This window comes from Muscardinus avellanarius (assembly GCF_963383645.1).
Source record: "Muscardinus avellanarius genome assembly, chromosome: 11".
Classification (NCBI taxonomy): domain Eukaryota; kingdom Metazoa; phylum Chordata; class Mammalia; order Rodentia; family Gliridae; genus Muscardinus; species Muscardinus avellanarius.
Genome location: NC_137797.1, coordinates 4,541,254 through 4,566,495, shown reverse-complemented (window position 1 = coordinate 4,566,495; position 25,242 = coordinate 4,541,254). Strand labels below are relative to the sequence as shown.

The following is a 25,242-nucleotide window of genomic DNA, read 5'->3' as shown; positions in this document are numbered from 1 at the left end:
GTTCCATTTTATCAGATGCCTTTCTGTCTGTTTAATCTTTTAGTGTATTAATGTTTTGTATAATTGATTAATTTTTGCTTTTCTTTTGTGGTACTGAGGATGGAACCCAGGGCAATCCTTCAAGCAACACCCTCAGCCCCATTTTATTTTTCATTTTGAAACAGGGCCTCGCTAAGTTGTCGAGGCTAGCTGTGAACCTACGGTCCTCCTGTCTCAGCCTCCCAAGTATGGGGATTATAAGTGTGCGCCACCACACCTGGTGGTTTTGCATTTTAAACCAACTTTCCATTCCTGGGGTTTTATTCTACTTCCTATGGTATATAGTCCTTTTTACATATAACTGAGTTTGCTTTGTCCATTTTTCATTTTTTAAATTTTTATTGGGGCATTATGATTATCATAATGGTGGGATTCTTTGTGAAGTATTTGTACATGCATATTACATAATTTGGTCAATTTTATTATCCAGTACCTCCCTTCCTCTTCCTGACTTCCATCTTCTACTGTTCAGTTTATCTATGTTTTGTTGAAGGTTTTTTTTTGTGTGTGTGGCCTGGGGGTGGAACCCAGGGGCTTTCTACCTCCGGGCTATCCTCCCAGCCCTATTTTATGCTTTATTTGGAAACAGGGTCTCCCTAAGTTGCTGAGAGCCTCACTAAGTAGCTGAGGCTGGCTTTGAACCTGTGCGATCCTCCTGTCTCAGCCTCCCAAGCGCGGGGATTACAAGAGTGCACCACCACGCCCGGCTTTGGTTGAAGAATTTTTACAACTATGTTAATAAGACTTATAGCTCTGCAGTTGTCCTCTCTGTCTCTGACTCTGTCTGTCTGTCTGTCTGTCTCTCTCTGTCTCTGTCTCTGTCTCTCTCACTGTGTGTTTATGGGGAGGACTGGGTTTTGATCTTAGGGGCATTGTGCCACTGGGCTATACCTACAGCCCTGTTTATTTATTTTTTTGTGGTACTACAGATGTATGTATTTGTTTATTTTGAGGTACCAGAGGCATTCTACCCCTGAGCTATACCCCAGCCCTAATTTTTTTTTTTTTTTTTGGTGGTACTGGGGTTCCTGGAGACCCTTCTACCTCCGGGCTACACTCTAAGACCTATTTTTTTCTTTTTTATTTGGAAAGAGGGTCTCTTAAGCCAGTGAGGCTGGCTTTGAACCTGCACGATCCTCCTGTCTCCGCCCTCCCAAGCGCGGGGATTACAAGCGTGTGCCACCATGCCCGGGCTCCTACTTTTTATTCTATATTTGAATCAGGGTCTTACTGATTGAGAATGGCCTCACTAAGTAGCTGAGGCTGTCCTTGAAATGTGATCTTCCTGTCTCAGCCTCCCAAATGCTGGGATTACAAGCGTGCATGCGGCACCAAGCCCAGTTTATTTTTACTTTTGAACTTAGGTCTCTGGGTCACCGAGAGTCTTGCTCCTGCTGGGGCTGGCCTGGAGCCTGCGCTTCCCCTGTCCGGCCTCTCAAGCACTGGGCTTGCAGGCATGGCCACCACACTGGGCTTGTAGTTGTCTTTTTTGTGTGATGTCTTTTTCTGGTTTGGTATCAGGTCAGTGCTGGCTTTTCAGAATGAGTTCTTTTTAAGTTTTGACTCTTGGTCAAGTGTTAATTGTTTAGTAGACTTCCCCAGTGCAGCTGTCTGGTCTTGGGCTTTCGTTGGGAAGCTTGGGTACCACGGTGTGTTTGGATAGTATGTGTCTTTCTAGTAACCGGTCTCTTTGGTCCAGGCTGTCTAAGTTTTGGCACACAGTTATTCATGGTATTCTTTGGATGTAGGAATGTCCCTTTTCATTCCCGATTTCATTTTATTTTATTAGGCTTTATGTATTTATTCGGGAGGAGATTCAATGTAGAATAAAGTTCTTTTAGCATTATGAAATCCAGTGTTTTGAGCTGCTTCCTCTTGGCGGTTCTGCATGGCGGTTCTGTGACCTTTATAAACCTGAAGAGGTATTCTCAGACGCTCTCTGTGCTTCATGTGTTTTGCACGATGTCTGATGTGACCGGTTATAAAGGTTGCAGTGAAGTAGCAGCTGTGACCATAGCCCTTGTAATGATACACAATAGGGATTTTCTTTTCTTTACAGGCAGCTATGAAGTTATCAGGGGGTAACTGTCCATCTGAAAGACACTGGTCATCTTTTCCTTGATCAATTAGTATGTCCAGTTGAGAACCTGGATAGGACTTCACAAGGTGGGCGCATCATAAGCTTTCCAGTTACTATGATCTCTTCCCAAATATCCACTAAAGGCTTTTTGCCCCAAGGACAGAGCACTGGGCTGCAAATTGGAGCAAGTGCTGACACAGATTTGTATTTTCCAGAGCACAAATCATAGCTCCATGACTGCCCATGGAATGGCCCAAAATAGACCTCGTCTGGGGATCCACTGTAAAACTGGCATTTGTGAGTTGAGGAACTCGGTAGTTGGTTTTCCAAGGATCCTCAGTGGCATTCACGTGTACATGTAAAACCCAGCACCAGTGCCAAAGTCCCAGCCCTCCTCTTCACCTTCAGTACTGCGCCCACGGGATCTGGCAGTGGCGACAAGGCCGTGTTCTGAGGTAGCCTGGTGATAACCGGATTGATAAAAAGTTTTGTTCTGTGCGAGTTAGCCCAGACAGCCGGGATAGTGCAGGGCACTTTCCACTTTCCGCCATTGGTGGTAAATAGATGGCAAACTTTATTTCGCAGTTCAGCTCAACACTGTCATGTTCAAAAACTTTCTGCAATCCCTGCAAGCACTTGTTGCTGGAACTCTCCTTCAGCGCCATTCTCCTGTCCAGTCGTTACTTGCTTTGTCGTCTGCAGCGAAAGGCAGAGGATCCTCAGGTGGAGGGGTGGGGCCTGGAGAGGGGCTGAAGGGAAGGCGGCTCAGTCCCGACTGTCGTAACTCAAGACTTCAGTGCGGGAAGCTTTCGCTTCACTGTTGGGCGCTTTGCTCTTTTCGAGAACCAGCCCTAAGCTCCGCTGGCTTGCTGTGTTTCGTTTCTGTGCTGTAGCCCTGGTTACAGCCCTCCTTCTGTTTGGTGTGAGCTTAGTTTGCCCTGCTGTTAGTTTCTTTGTGTGTGTACTTGCATGGGACCTTTCTTCTCTCCTCTGTTTACATCTGTAAACTTGTAAGGATGGCTCTGAGATCCAGTCCTCCCTGAACTCCAGCAAGGCCCAGAGTGGGCCACACAGTGGGGACAGACACGCCCTGGCCTGGCGTGGCCGTCCTGTCTCTGCCGTGCACTCTGGTCGTGCGGCTTCGTCAGCGTGTGGTGGCCAGGCGCCGTTCACAGGAGGGCAGCAGCAAATGCACCAGCACATGGTGTGCCGCCACGGCACTGTCCAGCGAGGGCCACCGACTCCCACCGCTGGTGCCATGGGCCGGAGCACTTTTACTGTCAGAGTTGGATGGACTCAAAATAGAACCTCGGGATTCATCCAGGGTTATCTAAAAATATAAAAACATCTTCACACCTGCAAACAAAAGAAACAAACATTTTTAGAAAGACATTATTCCAATCATTCAGACTGAGCAGTGCCAAAGGCTGTCGCCTACACTTTCCTGTGACTGGCATCCCACACAAGAGACTGGACTGGACATTACTGAGATCTGACATTTGTCCCTTTCTAAGAAAAAACTTAATTTTGGCCTTTTGGATAACCTTGGTCATTCTTTTGAGCTTGTATCAAGTTTCTCTACAAAAACAGAGCTGGGACTATGAGCCGAGCATGTGTGTGTTATTATCAGTTTAAGTATTAAGCGGACATCACTGTCCTTCCTCCTGCCGAATCCCTTGCCCCCGCTGTCTGTCACGGCATCTCTGCACCTCTGTGTCATAGCACTTTTTAACGCATTTAATTGTCCATTAGGCTGTGGGCTCCCCGATGGCAGGATTGTTTCTCACTATCGGACCCTTCACGAGGTGGCCCTGTTTGGCATAAGAGCAGCATTCTGTCAGTCAGGATTCTTCTGAACCAGGATGGGTGCGGCCAGTCGAGATGGCGTGCGCACAAGGGAGTCCATTGGCTTACACAACTAAAAGGTCGTGCCTGGCCGGCAGCACGCGCCCGCCTCCTTTGCCTTCTCGGATGGTCCTATTTTCAGGTGGCTCTTGTTCTTCACACCTGCTTACGTTTGGCATGGCCCATGGCTGATTCTAGACGACTTTCTCTGTCATGGTTCATTTCCCGGGTGACCTCATCCAGGTCAAAACACTTCCCCCAAGTCCATGATCTATAGATTGATGTTTCTGGCCAGGGCGTCAGATTTATACCTATAGCTTCCTGTTGTGTGCACCTCAAAGTTGTCAAGATTACAACCGGTCTTTGCTTTCCCCGCCCTTAAAACCTGCTGTGGGCCTCAGCAGTGTCTGCTGTTTCTGTAAATAGCCCACATTTTCCTACTTGCTGAGGCCCAGGACCGGCTCAGCCTCAAGCCTGAGTGTCATTCCTCATTCTCTTACTCTCTCGCTCTTAGCCATTTACACTCATCAGCTCTGACTTCAGAACGTGTTTCAGGTTCACCTACTCCACACAGGCCGGACTTGACCTTGATTTTTTTTTTTTTTGGTGGTACTGGGGTTTCTGGAAACCCTTCTACCTCCGGGCTACACTCCCAGACCTATTTTTTTGTATTTTTATTTGGAAACAGGGTCTCTTAAGCCAGCGAGGCTGGGATCGAACCAGCACCATCCTCCTGTCTCCGCCTCCCAAGCGCGGGGATTACAAGTGTGCGCCACCACGCCTGGCTTGACCTTGAGTTTTGACAGCCTGAATGGTCGCTGAATTGCCATGACAGACAGCTCTGTCTCTGTTCTGCTTGCGAGCCTCAGAAGAGCAGCTGTTAAGACTGATGTTCCCTGAGTCCTCCAGCAGTGCCACCTTGCTCCCTGAGACCAAAGACCCAGGCTCATCAGAATGAGGCCCCACCAAGGAACACGGTGCTTGTCATTCTTTTGTAGATACCTACCAACCAGAGCTGCATTGAGATGACCACACATATTGCTTAAATTATATATTTGCTCGCTTATCTTATATATTCATGAATCAAATAGCAAAACACCTAAGTCTCCCTCCCAGCCAGCTGCCTTTTTCTTCCCTCCAGGCCCTGAGCAGGTCAGCTGCCTCCCTCGTACCCCACGCGCCCCGCTTCCTCTCCCCACGCGCGTGGGCCTTTTCTTCTTCACTTAATAGTACAGACTCGATGTATCTCCACACTGATAGGGAAACACCTGTACCATCTACAGCGTGTATTTTGTTAGTCCCGTATTGATGGGCGCGCACATTGTTTCCAGTCTTTGTGTCTATAAAATGCTGAAATGAATGAAGTACCTTGTTCATATATATGGCACACTATGTGTGTTCATACACGTGCCATACTCTGTTCATACATATGTCATTCTGTGTGTTCATATATGTATCATGTGGTGTGCTCATACGGTATGTCTGTACACATGTCATACTATGTGTTCCCATGTGTCATACTGTGTTCATACATGTGCCACTGTTCCCACATGTTGCATGATGTATGTTCACACATGTGTAATACTGTGTGCATTCAAACATGTGTCATACTGTGTCCATACACGTCATACTATGCACATTCATATACATGTCATGCTATACACATCCATGCACGTATCTTACTGTGTGTTTATACATGTGTCATCCTATGTGTGTTTATGCACATGTCATGCTATGTGCATTCATACATGTTATGGTATGTGAACTCATGCTGTGTCACACTGTGCACACCATGCATGTGTCATACTATGCGTGCCCAAACATGTCATTACGGTGCAGTTATACATGTCATACCATGTGCATTTATGCATGTTTCTATTGTGTATGAGCATACACATCATACTATGTTCATGCATGTCACACTATGTGTTCACACATGCATCATACTGTGTGCACTCATACATGTCATACTGTGCATTCATATGTGCCATACTATGTGTGCCCACACACATGTTATGCTGTGTGCCTTCATACATGTGTCATACTGTGTGTGTACTAAGGGAATGTGCTTTTACAGTTTGAAAACTTGTCCAGGCTACCCCTCAAGGTGTTCTAGCGGTATTCATTTTCCTTTCTCATATCTCAGCCCCCCAAGTACTGGGATTACAGGCATGCACCACCATGCTTAGCTTCTTTTTTTTCTTTTGTGGGTATTTTCATTTTCTTTTTTCGAGGCGCATTTTCTAGATAGAGATATTAGCTCTGTGTATGAAATAAAATATGGTTTTTTTAGTTTTTAATTTGTCTTTTGATGTTGCTGTGGTACTTTTTCTTGTAAAACTTTTTTTTTTAGTAGATATACTCATCAGTCTTTAAAAAAATATTCTTTACATTTTTGATAATAGGTTAAAGGCATTTCTCTTGTAGTGTAGTGTCATCTTGGTTCCGGGTATTTATTGATGTGAAGGCTGCAGAGAAGGTCCACTCACATTTCGTTCCCCATAATGCCCGTGGCCTTCCGTAGGGCGGCTCTTAAGTATCCCCCTGAGGTCCTCGTCGCAGTCTTGCTCCCCAGCCAGGCCCTGTAGGGAGGTGCAGAGCCTTTAAGAGGTGGGGCCTGCTTGGGAGGCCTGGGGGTGAACCTCCTTGAACCTCGGCCCTGGCTCCTCCTGTCTTCATCTCCTGGTCCTGAGGTGAGTGGTCTAGCTTGGCCCTGTGCCTGCTGCTGGCCCAGAGCAACAGGGCCGGCCATTGCAGCTGACTGAAGCCTCAGCTGGGAGCCCCAGTAACCGTTCTTTTCATAGCTGGCCTTCTCAGCACGTGTGGTGGCGCGATGGTCTTGGTGACTGCACGGTCGGTCGGGCCGTGACCTGTCGTCTTCTCCCTTCCTGTCACCTCACCTCTCTGTCCATGGGAAGCTTTCCAATTTTTACTTCTTCATTTCAGCTCACTGAATTCACTGTTGGAGTTCTTCAGGATTTTATAAGCGTTGGCCAAATCACCTGCATCCAGCATTTATTAGGATTTTTGTTTAAAAAGAAATCCCCAGAGTTCTCTTATCCCTGCAAGCCAGTCCCATGTGTGGCTTTGTTTGAAAACTGTTGGCTCCTTTGTTTTGTTTTGTTGTTTAAGGCAGGGAGGGTACATAGCCACCCCATTCTGCTCAGAACGGAAGTGATGGTTAGAAATGTTAGCACCTGCCCTAGCCGTGGGCTGGAGCGTGGGCCGAGCCGCGCACAGCTGTGGATGCTCTGGGCAGCGCTGCATGGCGGGGTGGGGCCTTCCGTCAGCTCTGGACTCTGCTTTCTCTCCCCCGGTGTGTGCCACAGGCCCTAGATAGTCTGGGCTGTAAAAACCTAGCACATGTGTGAGGGCTGAAATCACACAGAGCGCATCCTCTGATCACAGTGAGCCGCTATTAGAAAACCATAACAAGGTGACATCCAGGAATATCCCAACCTCTGGAAATGAACACTTCTCAACTACCAATTTGTCAAAGATTTCACAAGACAAATTGGAAAATATTTTGGACTGAAGGGTAGTGAAAGAACATAGCTGAATTTGTGGGACGAAGTGAAAGCAGCAGTCAGAAGAGTTTGTAGCCGCCAGTGTTGACATTAGAAACAGGAAGTCTGGAGCCAGCAGCCGCAGGTTCTACCAGAGAAGGCAGGGAAAGGAGAGCACAGTGGACTCCGAGGAAGAAGGAAGGAAGCAGCAAAGGACGGGTAGAAATCAGTGAAAAAAGAAGACAGAGAAACAGCAAGAACAGTGGGTTCCTCAAAAGGCCACAGGATCTCAGGAGAAGGACACTGTTAGGAGGAGTAGCCGAGAAGGGCGGCACCGCGGCCCTCAGCACCTCAAGCCTGGTGGAGGCGCTTTCTTCTGTGGGCGGGTCTAAAGAGCCTGCGGCAGCCGGTCCTGCTGCCTAATAGAATAAATTGCTATTATTGCAGCTTGATGACCTACCGAAATTAATATAGATACTGGTTAAAGAACTTAGAAATTATTTCTTTTTTTGTGTGTGTGTGCGCTACTGGGGATGGAACCCAGGGGCTTTTCTCCCTCCAGGCTATACTCCCAGACCTATTTTATACTTTATTTGGAAACAGGGTCTCACTAAGTTGCTGAGAGCCTCACTAAGTAGCTGAGGCTGGCTTCCAACTTGTGCCATCCTCCTGTCTCAGCCTCCCAAGTACTGGGATTACAAACGTGTGCCACCACGCCTGCCGTGTTAGAAATATTTCATAGCAAAATAATCAGTCATTTTAAAGGCTGTAGAAGAAATAGATTTAAATCAATCTTTCTTCTTACTTCCTCTTTTTTCTCTCTCTTCCTTCTTTCCCTCCCTCCCTCTTTCTTTCTCTCTCTCCCTTTCTTTCTTTCTTTTTTTTTTTTTTTGCGGGTCTGGGGATGGAACCCAGAGGCATTCGACCTCTGAGCTACACCCCCTGCCCTATTTTTCATTCCTTGTTTTGAAACCGGGTCTCACTGAGTTGCAAAGGGTCTCACTAAGTAGCTGAGGCTGTCTGCAAACCGCAATCCTCCTGTCTCAGCCTCCCGAATTCTTCTTTCTTTCTTTCTTTCTTTCTTTCTTTCTTTCTTTCTTTCTTTTTACTTTTCTTTCCTTTCGTTCTTATTTAAGCAGTTCTGGGGATTGAACCCAGTGTCTTGCGTATGCCAGGCAGCCAACGGTCCCCGTGCCCCCAACTTTGCTTTCTTTGTTTTTCATGACAGGCAGTGTACTGTGGTAGTTAATATGCTTTGCTTGGTTACCATACTGAAAGATGTATTTTGTTATTGTTTCTTATCAAGTGGTTAAAGGAATGGTGTTCATATATTTAATACCTTCTAGCACTCTTGCTACTGTACCTGGTTATCAGCATTGTCTTTCCCTTAGATGCCCTCTGGTAAGCACAGCTCAGAATTACTAACACTTCCCAGTCTTTTTAGACATCCCAGAGGTCCTTTGAAGAACTGCGTCTCATAATCTTTGCCTTGGGCCTCTCTAGTTGATCTCTTACGTTCAGATGAGCACATTCTTTGACAGTGAGGATGTTTTCTTGGTAACTTGAGAACTTTTAAAGAGTGAAAAATCAAGCCAGGATTCATCACTGCATTGTTAGCATATCCTTAAATAAAAGTATGACCTGTCCATTTTTCTAATTTTATAGCACTGAGCTTCAACTACAGCAGTACAATAGGTGTTCTGTCTATATCTGAACATGTAGCTAAATGTCATAGTACTATTTATAGCTAAGAATTCATCCTTCAGCTTAGATGAAACTGTAGTAGGCCCTTTCTTCCAGCTGAATCAATATGAATTATTTCAATAAAATTTTCGGTTGGAGAGTGCCGGGCGTGGTGGCGCACGCTTGTAATCCCCACGCTTGGGAGGCTGAGACTGGAGGATCATGCAGGTTCGAAGCCAGCCTCAGCAACCAAGTGAGGCTCTCAGAAACTTAGTGAGACCCTGTTTCCAAATAAAGTATAAAATAGGTCTGGGAGTATAGCCCGGAGGCAGAAAAGCCCCTGTGTTCCACCCCCACTACCACACACAAAAAATTATTTTTTCAGTTAGAGAACAGTATTTCAAGGATTTTTAAAGCTAGTAACAGAAAAATGATATGCGAGCTTCCTAAACCACTTAGGATTATAGAAAACTTCAAAGTTCAGTAAGAGGAGGTGCTTTTACGCATACAGGTGACCTACAGAGCGGTGAAGATCACGCCTGCTTTACTGTTTCTGGTAACCAAGCTTTCTTCCTTCTCCCTTAGGTTCTTGATTATTACAGACCACTTTCTGAAGAGCCCGGAATTGGTGGAAGCCATGTATGCCAAACTGAGCAATCACGAAAGGTAACCCCCACACCAGTGTGGTGTGAGCATTTAACATTCCATATTGTATCCTGTAGCCTGGACTGAAAAGCCATGTGGTTTTCTAGTTGGCACCGACCTCTAAGTACATGTTTCTGTGTCAGAGCTGGTTTTAAATTGGCCGGTTAACATTACAGTTCAGCCACAGCAGGCAGTGATTTACATGAAGTTGCAGAATTCAGGTCGGTGCCGTTCTTCAGAACAGACTTACTAAAAACACACATATGCCTTGGTTTTATCATTGTAATATTTGCAGCTGTATTATAGTTGTGTATTTGGAATGTGTTTATTTGTTCATATCACTGGTATGATTAGTTGCAGTATATATCGCTAGGTTTACAGTTTTCTAATAGGTAATTTAGACAAAAAGAAAATTGGTATCTGTCATAGTAGGAAGTACTGAGACCTTGGTTCAGTGCCTGGTGGTGATAGCAGTTCTTTATGTGATCAGGGCTGGGGCTTTTTGCCTCATTTGGATTTAGTTTCTTGACCTGTTAAATAAAGAGGATCGAATAAAATAATTTGCAGTATATTTTCCATTCCAATAGCACATTTCCTGGTCTTACTAGAAATGTTGCTGTAAGAAAAATAAAATTATTCACAAATTACATTTCTGATGATCAACAACGTAAGTATCTTGCATGCGATCTTTGATTGTCGTCACAATTTTCATGATTGCAGTGGTTTGGGAATTGTTAAGTACATTCAAGTAGTTAAGCTCTGTACATTACTTTATCTTTTTTTTTTTTTTTTTTTTTTTTGAGTGATACTGGGAGTGGAACCCAGAGGCTTTCTACCTCCAGGCTGTACTCCCAGGCCTGTTTTATACTTTATTTGGAAACAGGGTCTCACTAAGTTGCTGAGAGCCTCACTAAGTAGCTGAGGCTGGCTTTGAGCCTGTGCGATCCTCCTGCTTCAGCCTCCCAAGCGCAGGGATTACAAGCTTGCGCCACCACACCTGGCTAGCTCTGTACATTTCTTTGTAGTTTTTTTTTTTTTTGTTGTTGTTGTTGTTAACAAGCTTTCTTTCCTTCTTTAATATTTTTATAAAAAAGAAAAGGCCCATGCTTTTAAAGTCAGTTTAAGTACCAAGTTACAAATTCAGTAGTTTTACCTTTGCCCCCACCATATGCATTACCTCCACTGGATAAAGGTGATTGTACTGTTTTTGATTTAAAATAAATAACATGATGTGAGGCACTAAAAATTAGTCATTGCTTTGCAGTAAGGAAGTCCTGGGTGTACAGAGAACACGCAGTGTAATTGTAACTTAATATTTAAATTTATATTTTTATGTTCCTGCCCAATGATGTTTTAAGCTGTCATTACACCACTGAATGGGGCTGAGAAGACTATTGATCTGTAGTTCCTGTTGAAGCACCAGGGGTAGCAGCTGCTCCATCTTTCTGTGAGGGCCTCCTCCCGGTGTGCTTTCTTCCAGACACGTCCTCCTGCCCCGTGTCCAGGCTCACACCCTCCCCTCCCCCTGTTGCTATAGCACACTGCCATTAGGTTGCAGAGCAGCAGGCCAGCACTTGATCTGCTGGAGGTTCAGCTTCTTCCTGCTCTGCCTTCTGAGTGTTTCCAGTTCACATTGATGATGAAGCCTCGTCAGGTACGCCGCCGTCGCAGTGTCTCATGAATTCACACTCTCGTTCCAGTGCAGCCCAGTGCGCCCCACTCCATCTTGGCCGTGCGTGCACATGCACGCATATTTAGCCTGCTTGCCGTCCACCCTCGGGGGACACTGGCTTGCCGCCTTTATTTCTCTGAACTGTGTTTGGTTGGTGATCAGCTATCATTTTGTATTGGTCCACAGGAGTAATGCTCTCCAAAGTGGGGTTTGCAAGACCAACCTATTGAGTATGGCAGGGAACTTCAGGATATCCACCTATGCTTGTTATCTAAAAATATCAGAAAAATTAAGCTTTACTATTCATTATCTAGTTTGAAAGTAGTAAGTTATCTACAAATTACATATATTGGTTCCATGTCATGTAATTTTTTTATTGATCAAAACACTTATTAAACCAGAGCCTGTTGCTGGATTATTCTAATGGAGGGTCATCTTTCACCTAATCTTTAACTGAATTTGTATTCAGTGGCTTTTCATGGTATGCTAAGTGCTGAGGCTGCCAGCACACTGGTGCTGAAGGGCCTTCTGTGTTTTGTAGCATTGTGTGTGTGATAGTGATCTTGTGTGTGTGTGATAGTGATCTTGTGTGTGTGTGATAGTGATCTTGTGTGTGTGGTAGTGATCTTGTGTGTGTGATAGTGACCTTGTGTGTGTGATAGTGATCTTGTGTGTGTGATAGTGATCTTGTGTGTGTGTGATAGTGACCTTGTGTGTGTGACAGTGATCTTGTGTGTGTGATAGTGATCTTGTGTGTGTGACAGTGATCTTGTGTGTGTGATAGTGACCTTGTGTGTGTGACAGTGATCTTGTGTGTGTGTGATAGTGATCTTGTGTGTGATAGTGATCTTGTGTGTGTGTGTGATAGTGATCTTGTGTGTGTGTGATAGTGACCTTGTGTGTGTGACAGTGATCTTGTGTGTGTGATAGTGATCTTGTGTGTGTGACAGTGATCTTGTGTGTGTGATAGTGACCGTGTGTGTGATAGTGATCTTGTGTGTGTGTGATAGTGATCTTGTGTGTGATAGTGATCTTGTGTGTGTGATAGTGATCTTGTGTGTGTGATAGTGATCTTGTGTGTGTGTGATAGTGACCTTGTGTGTGTGAGATAGTGATCTTGTGTGTGTGATAGTGACCTTGTGTGTGTGATAGTGATCTTGTGTGTGTGTGATAGTGATCTTGTGTGTGTGATAGTGACCTTGTGTGTGTGATAGTGACCTTGTGTGTGTGATAGTGATCTTGTGTGTGTGTGCGATAGTGATCTTGTGTGTGTGTGATAGTGACCTTGTGTGTGTGAGATAGTGATCTTGTGTGTGTGTGATAGTGATCTTGTGTGTGTGATAGTGACCTTGTGTTTGTGATAGTGATCTTGTGTGTGTGTGATAGTGACCTTGTGTGTGTGATAGTGATCTTGTGTGTGTGTGATAGTGATCTTGTGTGTGTGATAGTGATCTTGTGTGTGTGTGATAGTGATCTTGTGTGTGTGTGATAGTGATCCTCACTTTGGAGGAGCTGTGCCAGTTAATAGCAGCTGTGTACTTCCTGGCATTTGTACGCAATGGACAACCTCCTTTGTCGGAGGTTCTGCTTGTACCCGAGGGCAGTAGGTCAGGATCCAGGAGGCACAGCCAGGCTCTTTCCAGAATGGAGATTGAGGGATGGGTCTGCTATCCTCAGAAGCTAGATACTAATTTATAGCCTTCTAATGAGAGGTTAAAGTGTTATTCTGGGATAAGATCTGGCTCTTTCAAAGTGCTTATTATTTTATATATAAGTATGTGATAGAGTTATTGATCACATTCTAAATGTAAATATGTTGCCACAACAACCAGCTCATCTTTGTTCTACATTTTGTGCTACTGGGTTATTAATTGACTTTTCTATAGATATAGTATAAAATTAAAAATATTTCTACTTTGTTATTAACAATTTAAGACTCTTGTTACTATAAGTTAGGGAGCCGGGTGTGATGGCACGTGCTTATAATCCCAGTACTTGGGAGACTGAGACAGGAGGATCTGGGTTCGCAGCTAGCCTCAGTACTTATGAGGCCCTTTGCAACTTAGTGAGACCCTGCTTCAAAATAAAGGATAGAGCGCCGGGCGTGGTGGCCCACGCTTGTAATCCCCGCGCTTGGGAGGCGGAGACAGGAGGATCGCACAGGTTCGTAGTCAGCCACGCTGGCTTAAGAGACCCTGTTTCCAAATAAATAAAAAATATAAAATAGGTCTGGGAGTGTAGCCCGGAGGTAGAAGGGCTTCCAGGAACCCCAGTACCACCACCAAAAAAAAAAAAGGATAGAAAATAGGGCTGGGAATGTAGCTTGGAGGTACAATGCCCCTGGGTCCCATCCTTGGTACCATCAAACACACACACACACACACACACACACACACACACACACACACACACACACACAGTTGTTTCTTCTTTCACATTACTTGAACAATAGACAACAAGGTTCAGAGTTCTCAAAGCCAGAGATCAAGACTTCCTATCCTGCCACATCACCTAATGCAGTGGAAGGAGTGTTCTGAGAGCAGACCTTGGGCACCTCGTGGGTGTCCCTCCCTGCCTTCCTGGACAGTCGTGCTGCTCGGGGAGAGTGGGAAGCCTGGCCTATGGCCTGACAAGGCCCACTCTTTTTAATTTTTTTTTCGATACTGGGGATGGAACCCAGGGGGGTTCTACCTCCAAGCTATACCCCCAGCCCTATTTTTTGTTCTTTATTTTGAAACAGGGTCTCACTGAGTTGCAAAGGGCCTCACTAAGTAGCTGAGGCTGTCGGCAAATGGTGATCCTATTTCTTAGCCTACCAAATGCTGGGATTGGCTCACTCATTTTTAAAGATTATATATGAATAAGAGAAAACAAAACAATAGGTCAGAACTGTGCTCGAGAGAAGGTGTGCTTTGTTCACTTGTCTTATTTTAGATTTATAAATGCTATTAGTAATCTGAGATTTGGGGAGTTTTGAAAATTGCTAGTTCACAGGTGATGTTTCTAGCTACAGAAAGTGTTTATTACTTGAAGCAGTAAACAGTTCATGTGTTTCTTGTTATGCATTTCCAGTACTGTACAACCTAAGTCCAGTGTGTTCATGGAGGCACATCCTGTGTTTTGCAGGGTTACACTGTTGGACCTTATGATAGCCAAATTGGTGGGCGAGGAGCAGCTGGCCAGGGATGACGTGCCCATGTTTCTGCGCCACGCCGAGCTGGTGGCCAGCTCCTTTGTGGACCAGTGCAGGGCTGTGCTGAAGCTGACCTCCGAGCAGCACGCCGAGGACGAGGCAAGGAGGCGCCCGCTTCTCAAGGGGGGTGGGCAGAGCCCAACTCAGCGTCGTCCACGAGACATCACACGAGATGTCCCTTGTGTGGGAGGACTTAGAAGGCACACGGGAGGGGTGACCATACACTTGTATCCAGAGTTAATGACTAAGAATCGTGGCGAATGCGCTTTTTCAGGCAGATCACATCAAAGACACGTGTGCATATGCAGACACGTGCACACTCTTGCAAAGCGGGGCGGTCCTGGGCCACTTACCTGGAACTTCCTGCTTTCTCCTGAGTGTGGGCTCCGTGGAGGGCAGAGGTGGGACAGGGTGGTAGTGCTACACGTTCATAATAGGCACTTAGCAGAGTCTTGCAGGATGAGTAGATGAATTGTGCATTATGAATGTCTTTTTAAAATACCTCTGTAGGCCAGGTGTGGTGGTACATGCTTGTAGTGCCAGTATTCATTCAGGAGGCTGAGACTGGAGGATCACAGTTCAGGGATAGCCACAGCTACTTAGCGAGCCCCTTCGCAACTCAGTGAGACCCTGTTTCAAAAAATAAAAAGACTAAAAACATAGGACTGGGGCATAGCTCAGAGGTAGCCCTCGGTTCCATCCCCAGTGCCGCAAAAAAAAAAAAAAAAAGTATATATATATATATATAATCACTGTGGCATTCTAGGTAAAAAATTGACCATAATTTATTTGGCCAGCTGTCCGCAGTTGGATGTATAGATTGCTCTTACTTCTACCTTTTATAAATAATGCTATAGTGTATGTCTTTTTTTTTTTTTTTTTTACATTTTTGCATGTTACTAACCAAAGTTATGAATCTAGGACATCATCCTAACAGGGGAATTGTGTATAAGGCATACACTTTTCCCAAGCTTTTGGTACACATTCTCAGTCTGCCTTCTGGAAAGTTTGTTTCTCCTGTTGGTTGCAGGCACTTCCAGCCCCATGCCCTCCTGCCCTTGGTTAACCACTCCAGGTACTTTTCCTCCTGGCCTACCCTAGATTGCGCCAGCTGGCATTGATTCTGTTTCCACTCTTCACACATGACTGCCTCTCTTTATGTGTGTCTGTTCCTCCTTCCTTCCCTTCTGATGCTAAGTTAGACTAGTTCTTTCTCTGGAAGATATGTAGCAGCAAAAAGGAAAGTCTTGTGCATAGCAGGGATGACTCCCAGGTGAGCGCGGTGAGACAGACTAAAGACCAGCGCAGGGTCATCTTCTGCCTCCGGGTCAGCCCCTGCTTCAGAAAACAACAGGAAGTGGGGCCTGCATGTGACTGGGACTGCGTACGGGGGCACGGGAGCCCTCTGGGCAGTAGACACGGTCCACGCAGCTGTATATCCCAACCAGCCGCACTGTGCACTTTTAGTAGAGTTGCTTTAGTGCCTCTAAGTCACACCTCAATAAGATCGAAGGTGATCGATGCTGGAATCCCTGTTGGCAGCAGCTGGGTTAGGCGAGGGGCTGGGCGTCCTGAGGGGTGGCAGGCGGCGGGCGGAAGCCCTCGCCCACTCCTGTCTGGAGACGCCTCCCCGGCGCCTGCCCTCGCTCTTGGCTGCTTTGCTCCTGCTTTCTCTGCTGTCACAGGAGCTGGCTTCCTGCAGATGTGGCGTTTGAGGAGGGCATCTCATCCCAGGCTTGCCTGTCTTTTCTGGAGATAGTGTTGCCTTTGTTTCCAGCAGGAGGAGCAGCGAGCTGTGCCTCAAAGAAAGTTTTCAAAATTCCCTGGGTTCCTCCCCTAGTATCACAAAAAAACAAAAACAAAAACAAAAACAAAACAAAAAAAAACCTCTAGAAGACAGGAAAGGCAGTAAGTGAGACTCAACTCCTGGTAAGTCACAGGGCCCAACCTATGTCCACAGGCTGTGTGTAAAGTGATGGCAGTATTGTAGCAAGTCCTTACCTCGCGTAATTTTTTATATTTAGGAAAATTTATATTTTTCCTTCAAATTTTCCTTCAAATAATTATCTCTCTGGGGTGGGAGGAATTATATGTTAATGAAATAGAAAATTTCAGGTGGTGTTCTTTGAAGAAGCTGGTTTTTCAGAACCTAGTCCACACTTCTGATTAATCTAGAATTTGCTTTCAAGTAGGTATGCCATGGATTTAGATAAATTAGTTATCTTTTTTTTTTTTTGTAATATTGAGGTTGGAACCCAGGGGCATTCTACCTCCGACCTACACCCCCAGCCCTATTTTTTTCTTCTTTTTGAAACAGGGTCTCCCTGAGTTGCAAAGGGCCTCACTAAGTAGCTGGGGCAGTTCGCAAACTGCGATCCAGACCTGTCTCAGCCTCCCGAATGCTGGGATTGCAAGCCTGCAGCACCAAGACCAGCTTTAGTTATATCTTTTGACTACCTGAGATTTTATAAAAGCGTTGATATGCCAGGTGTGGTGGCTCACGCTTGTAACCCTGCATTAGGGAGGCTGAGACAGGAGGATCGCGGTTCGTGGACAGCCTCAGCTACTACTTAGTAGTACTTAGTAGTACTACTTAGGTCTCTCTGCAACTCAGGGAGACCCTGTTTCAAAATGAAGAATTAGCCGGGCGTGGTGGTGCACGCTTGTAATCCCCGCGCTTGGGAGGTGGAGACAGGAGGATCGCACAGGTTCGAAGCCAGCCGCGTGCGCTGGCTTAGGAGACCCTGTTTCCAAAAATGAAAATGTAAAAATAGGTCTGGGAGTGTAGCCCAGAGGTAGAAGGGCTTCCAGGAACCCCAGTACCACCAAAAAAAAAAAAACAAAAAACAAAAAAACAAAATGAAGAATTAAAAATAGGGCAGGGGAGGTAGCTTGGAGGCAGAATGCCCCTGGGTTCCATCCATAGTACTGCAAAAAATAAAATAAAAAATAAAAATAAATAAAAGCGTCAGTATAAGAGTGACAGGGTTTGGATCTTGCTTCAGTCGACAGGGTGTGATCCTAGAAAGTTGCTCGTCCTGGTCAGTTGCCTTGGCCTGAAGCCCTAACATGTTTCATTAGCCAGCCTCGAAGATAAGGGTCATTTAACAGCGATAAACTTAATACTAGGTCAACATTATGCAGATTTTCTCCATTATGTAATACATGTTTTCAATTTTATTTCACTGAATTAGGATACAAATAAGGGCCATGCTTTGCAATTGATTTATCTCCACTCTTTTTAAATATTTAGATTGCCCATTTTTCTTTTTTTCCTTTTTCCCCCCTTTGCTAGTTATTGTTGAAGAAATTGTTGGCTTTCCCGTAGTTTTCTACAGTTCTGATTATGATGAATGTATCTGTGACGGTGTTTAACATTTTCTTTCCTTTGTGTTTGCTGTGAAGAATATACTTGAATTTGTGTGTGTGTGTGCGTGTGCGTGTGCGCGTGCGCGTGTGTGTGCGTGTGTGTGCGCGCGTGTGTGTGTGCATGCATGTGTGTTGCTGTTCTGCAGCCCTTTCATTGTTGGTGGTATACATTTCATTGAGAGCACGTAATGCACGGTTGTCTCTCTCTTGTGGTATCGGTGGTTTCCTGTGATTACTAGATCCTTTGATTCTTTAGGAGTTGAAAGTGGTAGTATTTTGACTGTAATCGTCATTCATCACTTATTAGCAGGAATATTTTATAAAGAGAAGCTTTCCCTAATTAACTCTTAGTTTATTTGTACAGAGGCAAGATAAATGCTTGGTTTCCCCAAACTCCCTTGATTGCCAATCTTCGAAGTAGTAAGTTTGTTTTGTGGCCTCACCCAAAGGTGACCAGGGAGTTGTTTTGTTTAATTATCATCATGAAGTTATAGCTTTTAAACCACTTGATTCACTTTTCATTCTTTTGGCGCTCCCTGCTGTTCTAACGTGCCAGCCCCCCCCCCCCCAAGCCTGTTCCAGTTGTTTCTGCTTCCTGCTGACTCGACCCTGGTGGTCAGGCGGCTTCCTTGCTGGTGGAATGGCGGCACTCGGGGCCGCCTTGTATGCGCTCTGCCACACACCTGGGGGCCGCAGCCTTTTCCTCAGGAGAAACGGTGTCTGGAGAGGGCAGCTTGGGCAGCCACCACCTGACTGAAGAGAAGGCTGAGCCCTGAGGAATCAGTGGGTTTGTGGAAGATCCTCGTACTAGTGTCAGACTTCTAATCTAGATTTCCTCCCTAACTTCTTAATTAGCAACTGAACACTATGAAATCAAACTAAAGGTCTGAGGCATTAAAAATGCGTTATTTCTTGCTATCTCTTTTGACATTGGAGAATGTTGTATTAAAATATCACCTTTAAATCTCCTTAGAGAATAGTAAATACACATTGAGTATTAACAAAAGAACATTCCTTTTTCTTTTGAAAATGTTATCATTATGTTCTGAATATATAGTGTCTACCACATTGTGCCAAATAATGTGTACTTTAATGGTGAGGTTTGAAATCTCTGCAAAAATTGCACCTTTAAATTTAATATAGATTCCCTGATGGTATTTGGTAGTTTCTTGGTCACACGGTCTATTTGATGTAAATTATTTAGTAGCTATGTGGAGTAACATTTTCAAATAATATTATCTTTTCCAACCCACCAAGATACTGCATATAGGTTTATATTTACCCAGAAATAATGCAAGTTCTTAAAGCCAGATTTTTTCAACCACAGCACTTTACAGGATTCCTGTGGATGAGAAATTAGTGTATTTCTTGGGATATCTGCATCTTTTAAGTAGAACTTGCATACTGGGAATGCTTTAAAAAGAAAGTATTTGCATAAATGTTATGTACTCATAGCTAGTAATTTTGAACATTTATCCCGCTGTTGGAAGGTATTTTCGCTTGAATAAGAACTTTTCTGACTCTCTGCTCCAAGAAGACACATAATGACACATAATCTTGCATTCTTGATGGCAGATGTCTGCTGTTAGTGAAAATGATTGAGTGCATATTTAATACTTTGTTTTGCATAGTTTTGTTTTTCTCTTCCGATGTGTTACAAGCACTGACTTTAATGCTTATTGTAGTATGTTGGTAATCATAACTGTCAAATCGCTTAGATTTTAGTGTACTGAACAGTTGGGTTTCCTTGTCTTTCAGGAGGCACTGGCCACAGTCAGGCTTCTGGATGTCCTCTGTGAAATGACGGCCAATACTGAGTTGCTTGGCTATCTGCAGGTTTTTCCTGGCTTGCTGGAACGAGTGATTGGTGAGTGGAATATCACACGTGGTGTTTGTAGCGAAGAGGTCTTTTGACTTGTCATGCTATGATATAAATCCAAACCCCAATTTAATCTCCAGTGTTCCGGCACATGCTGAGGAGTTTCTGAGTGTCTTTCTTGAGTCACGGTTTGGTCACGGCTTGGCCTTTGGAGGCCACATTACATACAGTCCTGCCGCTTCCCCGCTCTGCACTCACGAGCGCTGCTCGGCACGGCGAGGGCAGCGAGCTGTACGGGACGCCTGCGGTGGACACCTCCAGGAGGGGCCACAGCTCTGCTGACGCGAGAGGCTTTTTGTAAGAGAGGGAGGCACGGAGGTTTCCACAAGTGACTTGTATTTACTTGTTTTTCTACATCTATTGGTGCCCTATAGCGTCAGGTCGTAATGTGGTTCACAGTGGTGTTGGCTACATGCACACCGTGCTTGGTAACCTTGCTCCTGGCGCCTTCCCTCCCCGAATTAAAAAAAATAATAATGCTATAGCTTACTCCATTAAAATAAATTTGCTTATAGAAGGCTAGTACCAAATGCTAAAAGTTATTTTCTTGTGAATGATGCAGTTTACACTTTCTTATAGATCTTTTACGACTGATTCATGTAGCTGGAAAAGACACTACAAACATCTTCAGCACTTCTGGGTGCCTAAGAGCAGAAGGAGACATGTCAAATATGGCCGAGGGCTTCAAGTCTCATCTCATTCGCCTGATCGGAAATCTGTGTTATAAGAATAAGGACAACCAAGACAAGGTAAGATTGTTTTTAGTATGTATCATACATATATGGCTTCGGAATTCAGAACACATTTGCTTTTTTGGAGTGAAAACGTGAGATGCTTAAAAAGTAGTGTGTGTGTGTGTGTGTGTGTGTGTGTGTGTGTGTGTGTGTGTGTTATAAAAATGTAAAGTTATTGAAATAATGAATCTTTTTCTTTCCCAGGATAAACATAATATGATGTATTTGTGGGCACTGGGGTTTGCATGTGTTGGAGTTTTGTGTTTTCTTTTTCCTAAGTGTGTTGGAATCTCTCTTCTTGGTTGTAAATTGTCAGTGTGTGTCTAAATACTCTAATACCATGTAGAGAATGCACATAGAAACAGGTATTTAAAACAGGATTTTTAGTGCATAGGAGACATTTAAGAAATGCTGGTTATTATAGACCATTATTATGAGAACAAAACAAAACAAACTCATATTGTAACTTACATCTCTATTCTGCCTTTATAAGTGATAGCATTATAAACCTTTCTAGGTGTTTTGAGTACTCCTATATTTAAGTCTTAAGTCTTTGGAAACTCAGTAAGCTCATAGAAATACCTGTGCGGAACCGTCTCGAGCTAACTATATTGATGCTGTGAGAGGTAAAAGGGTTGCAAGAACACTGGGCTGGGTGCTTCGCATCAAGCTGGTGTTTTTGTGTCTGGAATTACGTAGGTGGCATTCGTTTTCCTTCATTAAATCTGTGATATATTTTCTGAGACTTCTGAAAAAATACCATGTTATTTTACTATATTTTTGCAATGTGACTGCCACTCGCCCACCAAGGGTTGGCAACCTCTTGAATCTGTCCAGCCTGTCATTTATTTGAACAATAAACTATGGTGGGCGTGATCCTCTATCATTTTTAGCATAGCTCTTAATTAGTTTGGCAGATTTTATTTTGATCTCCTTAAAAGCCAATCGCCGTGTAAGGAAATGCTGATTCCTTGAGATTACCTTGCTGTGGTTTCGTGAGTCCACGTGGAGAAACCCTAGAACTGAGATGCAGTGAAGAGAAAGAGTAGGCCACGGAGTACCGAGGCATGGACACGTGTGCAGGGAGCCCTCTAGCCACGGAGTACCGAGGCATGGACACGGAGTACCAAGGCATGGACACGTGTGCAGGGCTGCCCTCTAGCCATGGAGTACCGAGGCATGGACACGTGTGCAGGGAGCCCTCTTGGACGCAGACCCCGCCTTGGTCCCTTATGTGCTCAGCTGCTGCCACATCGATCAGACAAAGCTGTTTCTGAATTCATGACCCAAGCATTGTGAGAAAAAGTGAAAATTTGGGGGAGGGAGAGTTATGTGTCTTCTGCTTCTGTTGATAGCCTTGGGAAGCTAACTATTGGACTCGATAGTTGACAGCTTTGTGAAGGTGCTTAGAGTTGATACAGAAAGGCAAATTCTGGAGTGAACTCGAATGGAATGTCATCGTATGTGGTGTGTAGGGCAGTTAAAACTTGCACAGGAAGCCTACAGTCTTTTTTTGCTTGAAGAGTCAAAGCAGAGCGAGTGGGAAACACCGCCCTTGGGGGTGAGGGGAGAGCAACGGGAAGGAGGAAGCCAGGCCGATTCTGCGCAGCAGCTTCCTGAGCCCTGGCCCATTCTTGCTCCACACGTGGGCTGGGCTCCAGTCAGCCGAGCCAAGGACAAAATACCTACACCAGGATTTGAGCTGCCACTCCAGAGTTCACAGCTCCTAAGTCCAGCTAAGATAGTTGCCCACCAAAACAAGAACGCAGCACTCTGTAGAGGAGTGTAGCAGATCAGAGATTTGCAGCATAGCATCCTCGTGTCCAGGACAGAGCCCAGAGACTTGACATACAGAGGATGTGTCCCACTCTCAAGGGAGCAGGTAGTCAGCGGAGGCTGACGTTCGATGACACAGATGTTGACAGGGATTGAAAGCAGCACCTGTAGCTGTGCCCAAGGATGTAAAGCAAAATCTGCATCGTATGAATGAAAAGTAGGATATCTTGGTGAGATGTAGAAACTTTAAAACTATATAAAAAAAAAACAGATGGAAGTTTAAAACTGAGAAATAGAGTATCTGAAGCAAAAAACAAAGTGTGCCTAAACTGCACAACAGAGATGTCAGAGGAAAGAGTCAGTCCACTTGAAGGTATGCTTCAAGTACATGAAGTCAACCAGTCTGAAAAAGGGAAATAAACATTTTATTTTATTTATTTTGGCAGTACTGGGGGTTGAACTCGGGCATTTTACCTCCGAGCTACACCCCCAGCCCTATTTTTTATTCTTTATTTTGAAACAGGGTCTCACTGAGTTGCAAAGGGCCTCACTAAGTAGCTGAGGCTGTCCGAGAACTGCGATCCTCCGGTCTCAGCCTCTCAAGTGCTGGCGTTACAAGCGTGCGCCCCCACGCCTGGGTCTGAATTGATTTTTATAAAAGAATGTTGGTATCGACTAAAACATTCTGCTTTTGTAATGACCAAAGTTGCCTTTCTTGAGGAACACAACAGAAGGAGTTTTTCTTGTGTTTATTCTTTTTTTGGCCAATTTGGATTGGCCTTTTATAGGAACAAAATGTAGTAACCCTGAAAAGACTTACGAAATAACTCGCTGCGGTCAGGACCAGGTTGCTCCATGAGTAAACACAGAGTCTCCCGAGTGCTGCTGTGGAGAGGTCACTGGCGCACAGCGAATCGGTGATGTGTTCTCTTGCTTGTGCAGTTGGTAATGGCACTGCTGATTTCTCAGCAAACACTCTAGAAGGGAGGAAGGGCTTTATTCTTCGAGTATGAGAAAGACTTGGCTTTTCCCAGTTTTTTTTCCTGTTCCAAAAAAAGGCCTGAACCTGAAAGCACTGCCTCTGGGTGATTTCTTCCTTCCAAAGACTCGGAGACGGCACTGATCCAGTGGGGTACGATCAATACTCGCCTTGCTCACTCTTGTTGCCTTAAGGGAACACGGACTCGAGTTATAGTCTTGAGAATGGATGCTTGTGTAGCAGGTCTTTATTACTGGACCACGAATTCACCCTGTGTTGTCTGGTGGGTAATCCCGCTTTTCCCCAGTGGGGGCCTACAGGGAACCTGGCTGTGTGTCTACACCAAGACTGAGTTTCCTTCGAGTGTGGGGGTGCTACATCATCTTGCCTCATTTGGGTTCATTCTTCGCCCAGAGGGGAGAAAACCCCAAACTCACGATGACTTCTTGGCTCAGTGTCTTCTCTGTCCCCGCTTTGTTTCTGGTGAGTTGCAGGCTTTTTCAACTTTAGTCTTTTTTTTTTTTTTTTTTTGGTGGTACTGGGGTTCCTGGAAGCCCTTCTACCTCCGGGCTACACTCCCAGACCTATTTTTACATTTTTATTTGGAAACAGGGTCTCCTAAGACAGCGCGCGCGGCTGGCTTCGAACCTGCGCGATCCTCCTGTCTCCGCCTCCCGAGCGCGGGGATGACAAGCGTGCGCCACCACGCCTGGCTACTTTAGTCTTTCTATCAGCCTTGCAAAGCAGGTTCTGCCAGCCACCTATAGGGAGAGGCTGCCTGACTGGTGAGGTGTAGAGCCCAGAGGAGAATTCGGATTGTTTGCCTGTGAGTTCCAGGCCTGAGCTCTCCTGTATCCTGGCACCTCTCGTTTGAGAGTTTTCAGGAGCTTAGGGTAAAAGTTAAAATAGACTTGCTGCTAGCCAGGCCCCCCAGGCACCTCTGGGTTCAGGTCCATGGTCCTCATCTCTGTCTTAGATTCATCCCTGTGTCAGATGTGAAGGTTCCCAGTTGGCAGATCTTTTGATGGATGAGGCTTTCTCCTCCTGAAAGGTTCTAGTCTGGGAATATTTGTGGACCTTCCTCTTGACCCAGGATCCTGAGTCCGCACGACACAAACTTCCCTGGAATCTCTGCACCTTGACAGGTTCCTGGAGTGTGAGCAGAAGCCTTTCAGCCTGTGGTGCCCCTGCCTGTGCGGCCTCACTGCGGTGGGCGCGGCGCCTGCGGCTGGGTGGCCCTCTTCATGTTTCAGAGTCCGTTTCACCTGCTAAGGCCACTGGAGCCTATAGACTGCTGTGAAAAAGTCTGAAAAGATTTTGCCATCATTTTCTAATTGAAGAAATGACGTCTCAGAAAAACTGATTCGATTCAACTAGTGTCTCCCGAGTGAGTGCTGTGCTGTGCTGACAGTGTGCCGATGGCGGCCACATTCATGGGGGACTATGCACCAGCACCAGGACACCTTTTTGGGGAGGGGAGGGCGGTCGGAGGGGAGACCTGAGGATGCCTCTGTGCCGGCCAGCCGCAGCCCTCTAAGCAAGGCCGGGCCGGACTGCTGGCAGCACAGCGGGAAGAGGATGTAAGGCCATTTTTCTTCGAGGTTTGCACTTTTGGGTGTGATTAAGAGTCAGGGTGTTTGGCCTCAGACTGGAGATTTACTCAGAGGTGTATTGTACCCTGTGTGCCCTCTGCACACGTGAGGGCGGTGGTGTTTCCTGGTCTTTAGAAGGAATCACCAGGCGTCCTTTACGAGACGTGGCCTGTATGCTGCGCCGCCGTCTCGTCTCCTTGGCCTGTGTTTTCTTGGATGTTTCTCTGCTCCCGCTGCAGTGCTCACTGCT

The 25,242-nt window shown here is 45.3% G+C and overlaps 1 protein-coding gene and 1 pseudogene across 2 annotated transcripts in view; one reads left to right on the top strand and one right to left on the bottom strand.

Annotated features, from left to right (window-relative positions):
• Positions 1-25,242, top strand: part of ATXN10 (ataxin 10) — a gene marked incomplete at both ends in the record, with an annotated part of 162,612 nt that overhangs the window by 47,307 nt on the left and 90,063 nt on the right. Inside the window, 4 exons of the mRNA XM_080704757.1 lie at positions 9,739-9,819; positions 14,597-14,762; positions 19,791-19,899; positions 20,491-20,660. Of these exons, the coding sequence (XP_080560883.1) occupies positions 9,739-9,819; positions 14,597-14,762; positions 19,791-19,899; positions 20,491-20,660 (526 nt within the window). The remainder of the gene's footprint in view (positions 1-9,738; positions 9,820-14,596; positions 14,763-19,790; positions 19,900-20,490; positions 20,661-25,242) is intronic.
• LOC308270287 (S-formylglutathione hydrolase-like) lies at positions 1,840-2,784 on the bottom strand (annotated as a pseudogene). Its single transcript has one exon. The product of its transcript is annotated as an S-formylglutathione hydrolase-like (transcript).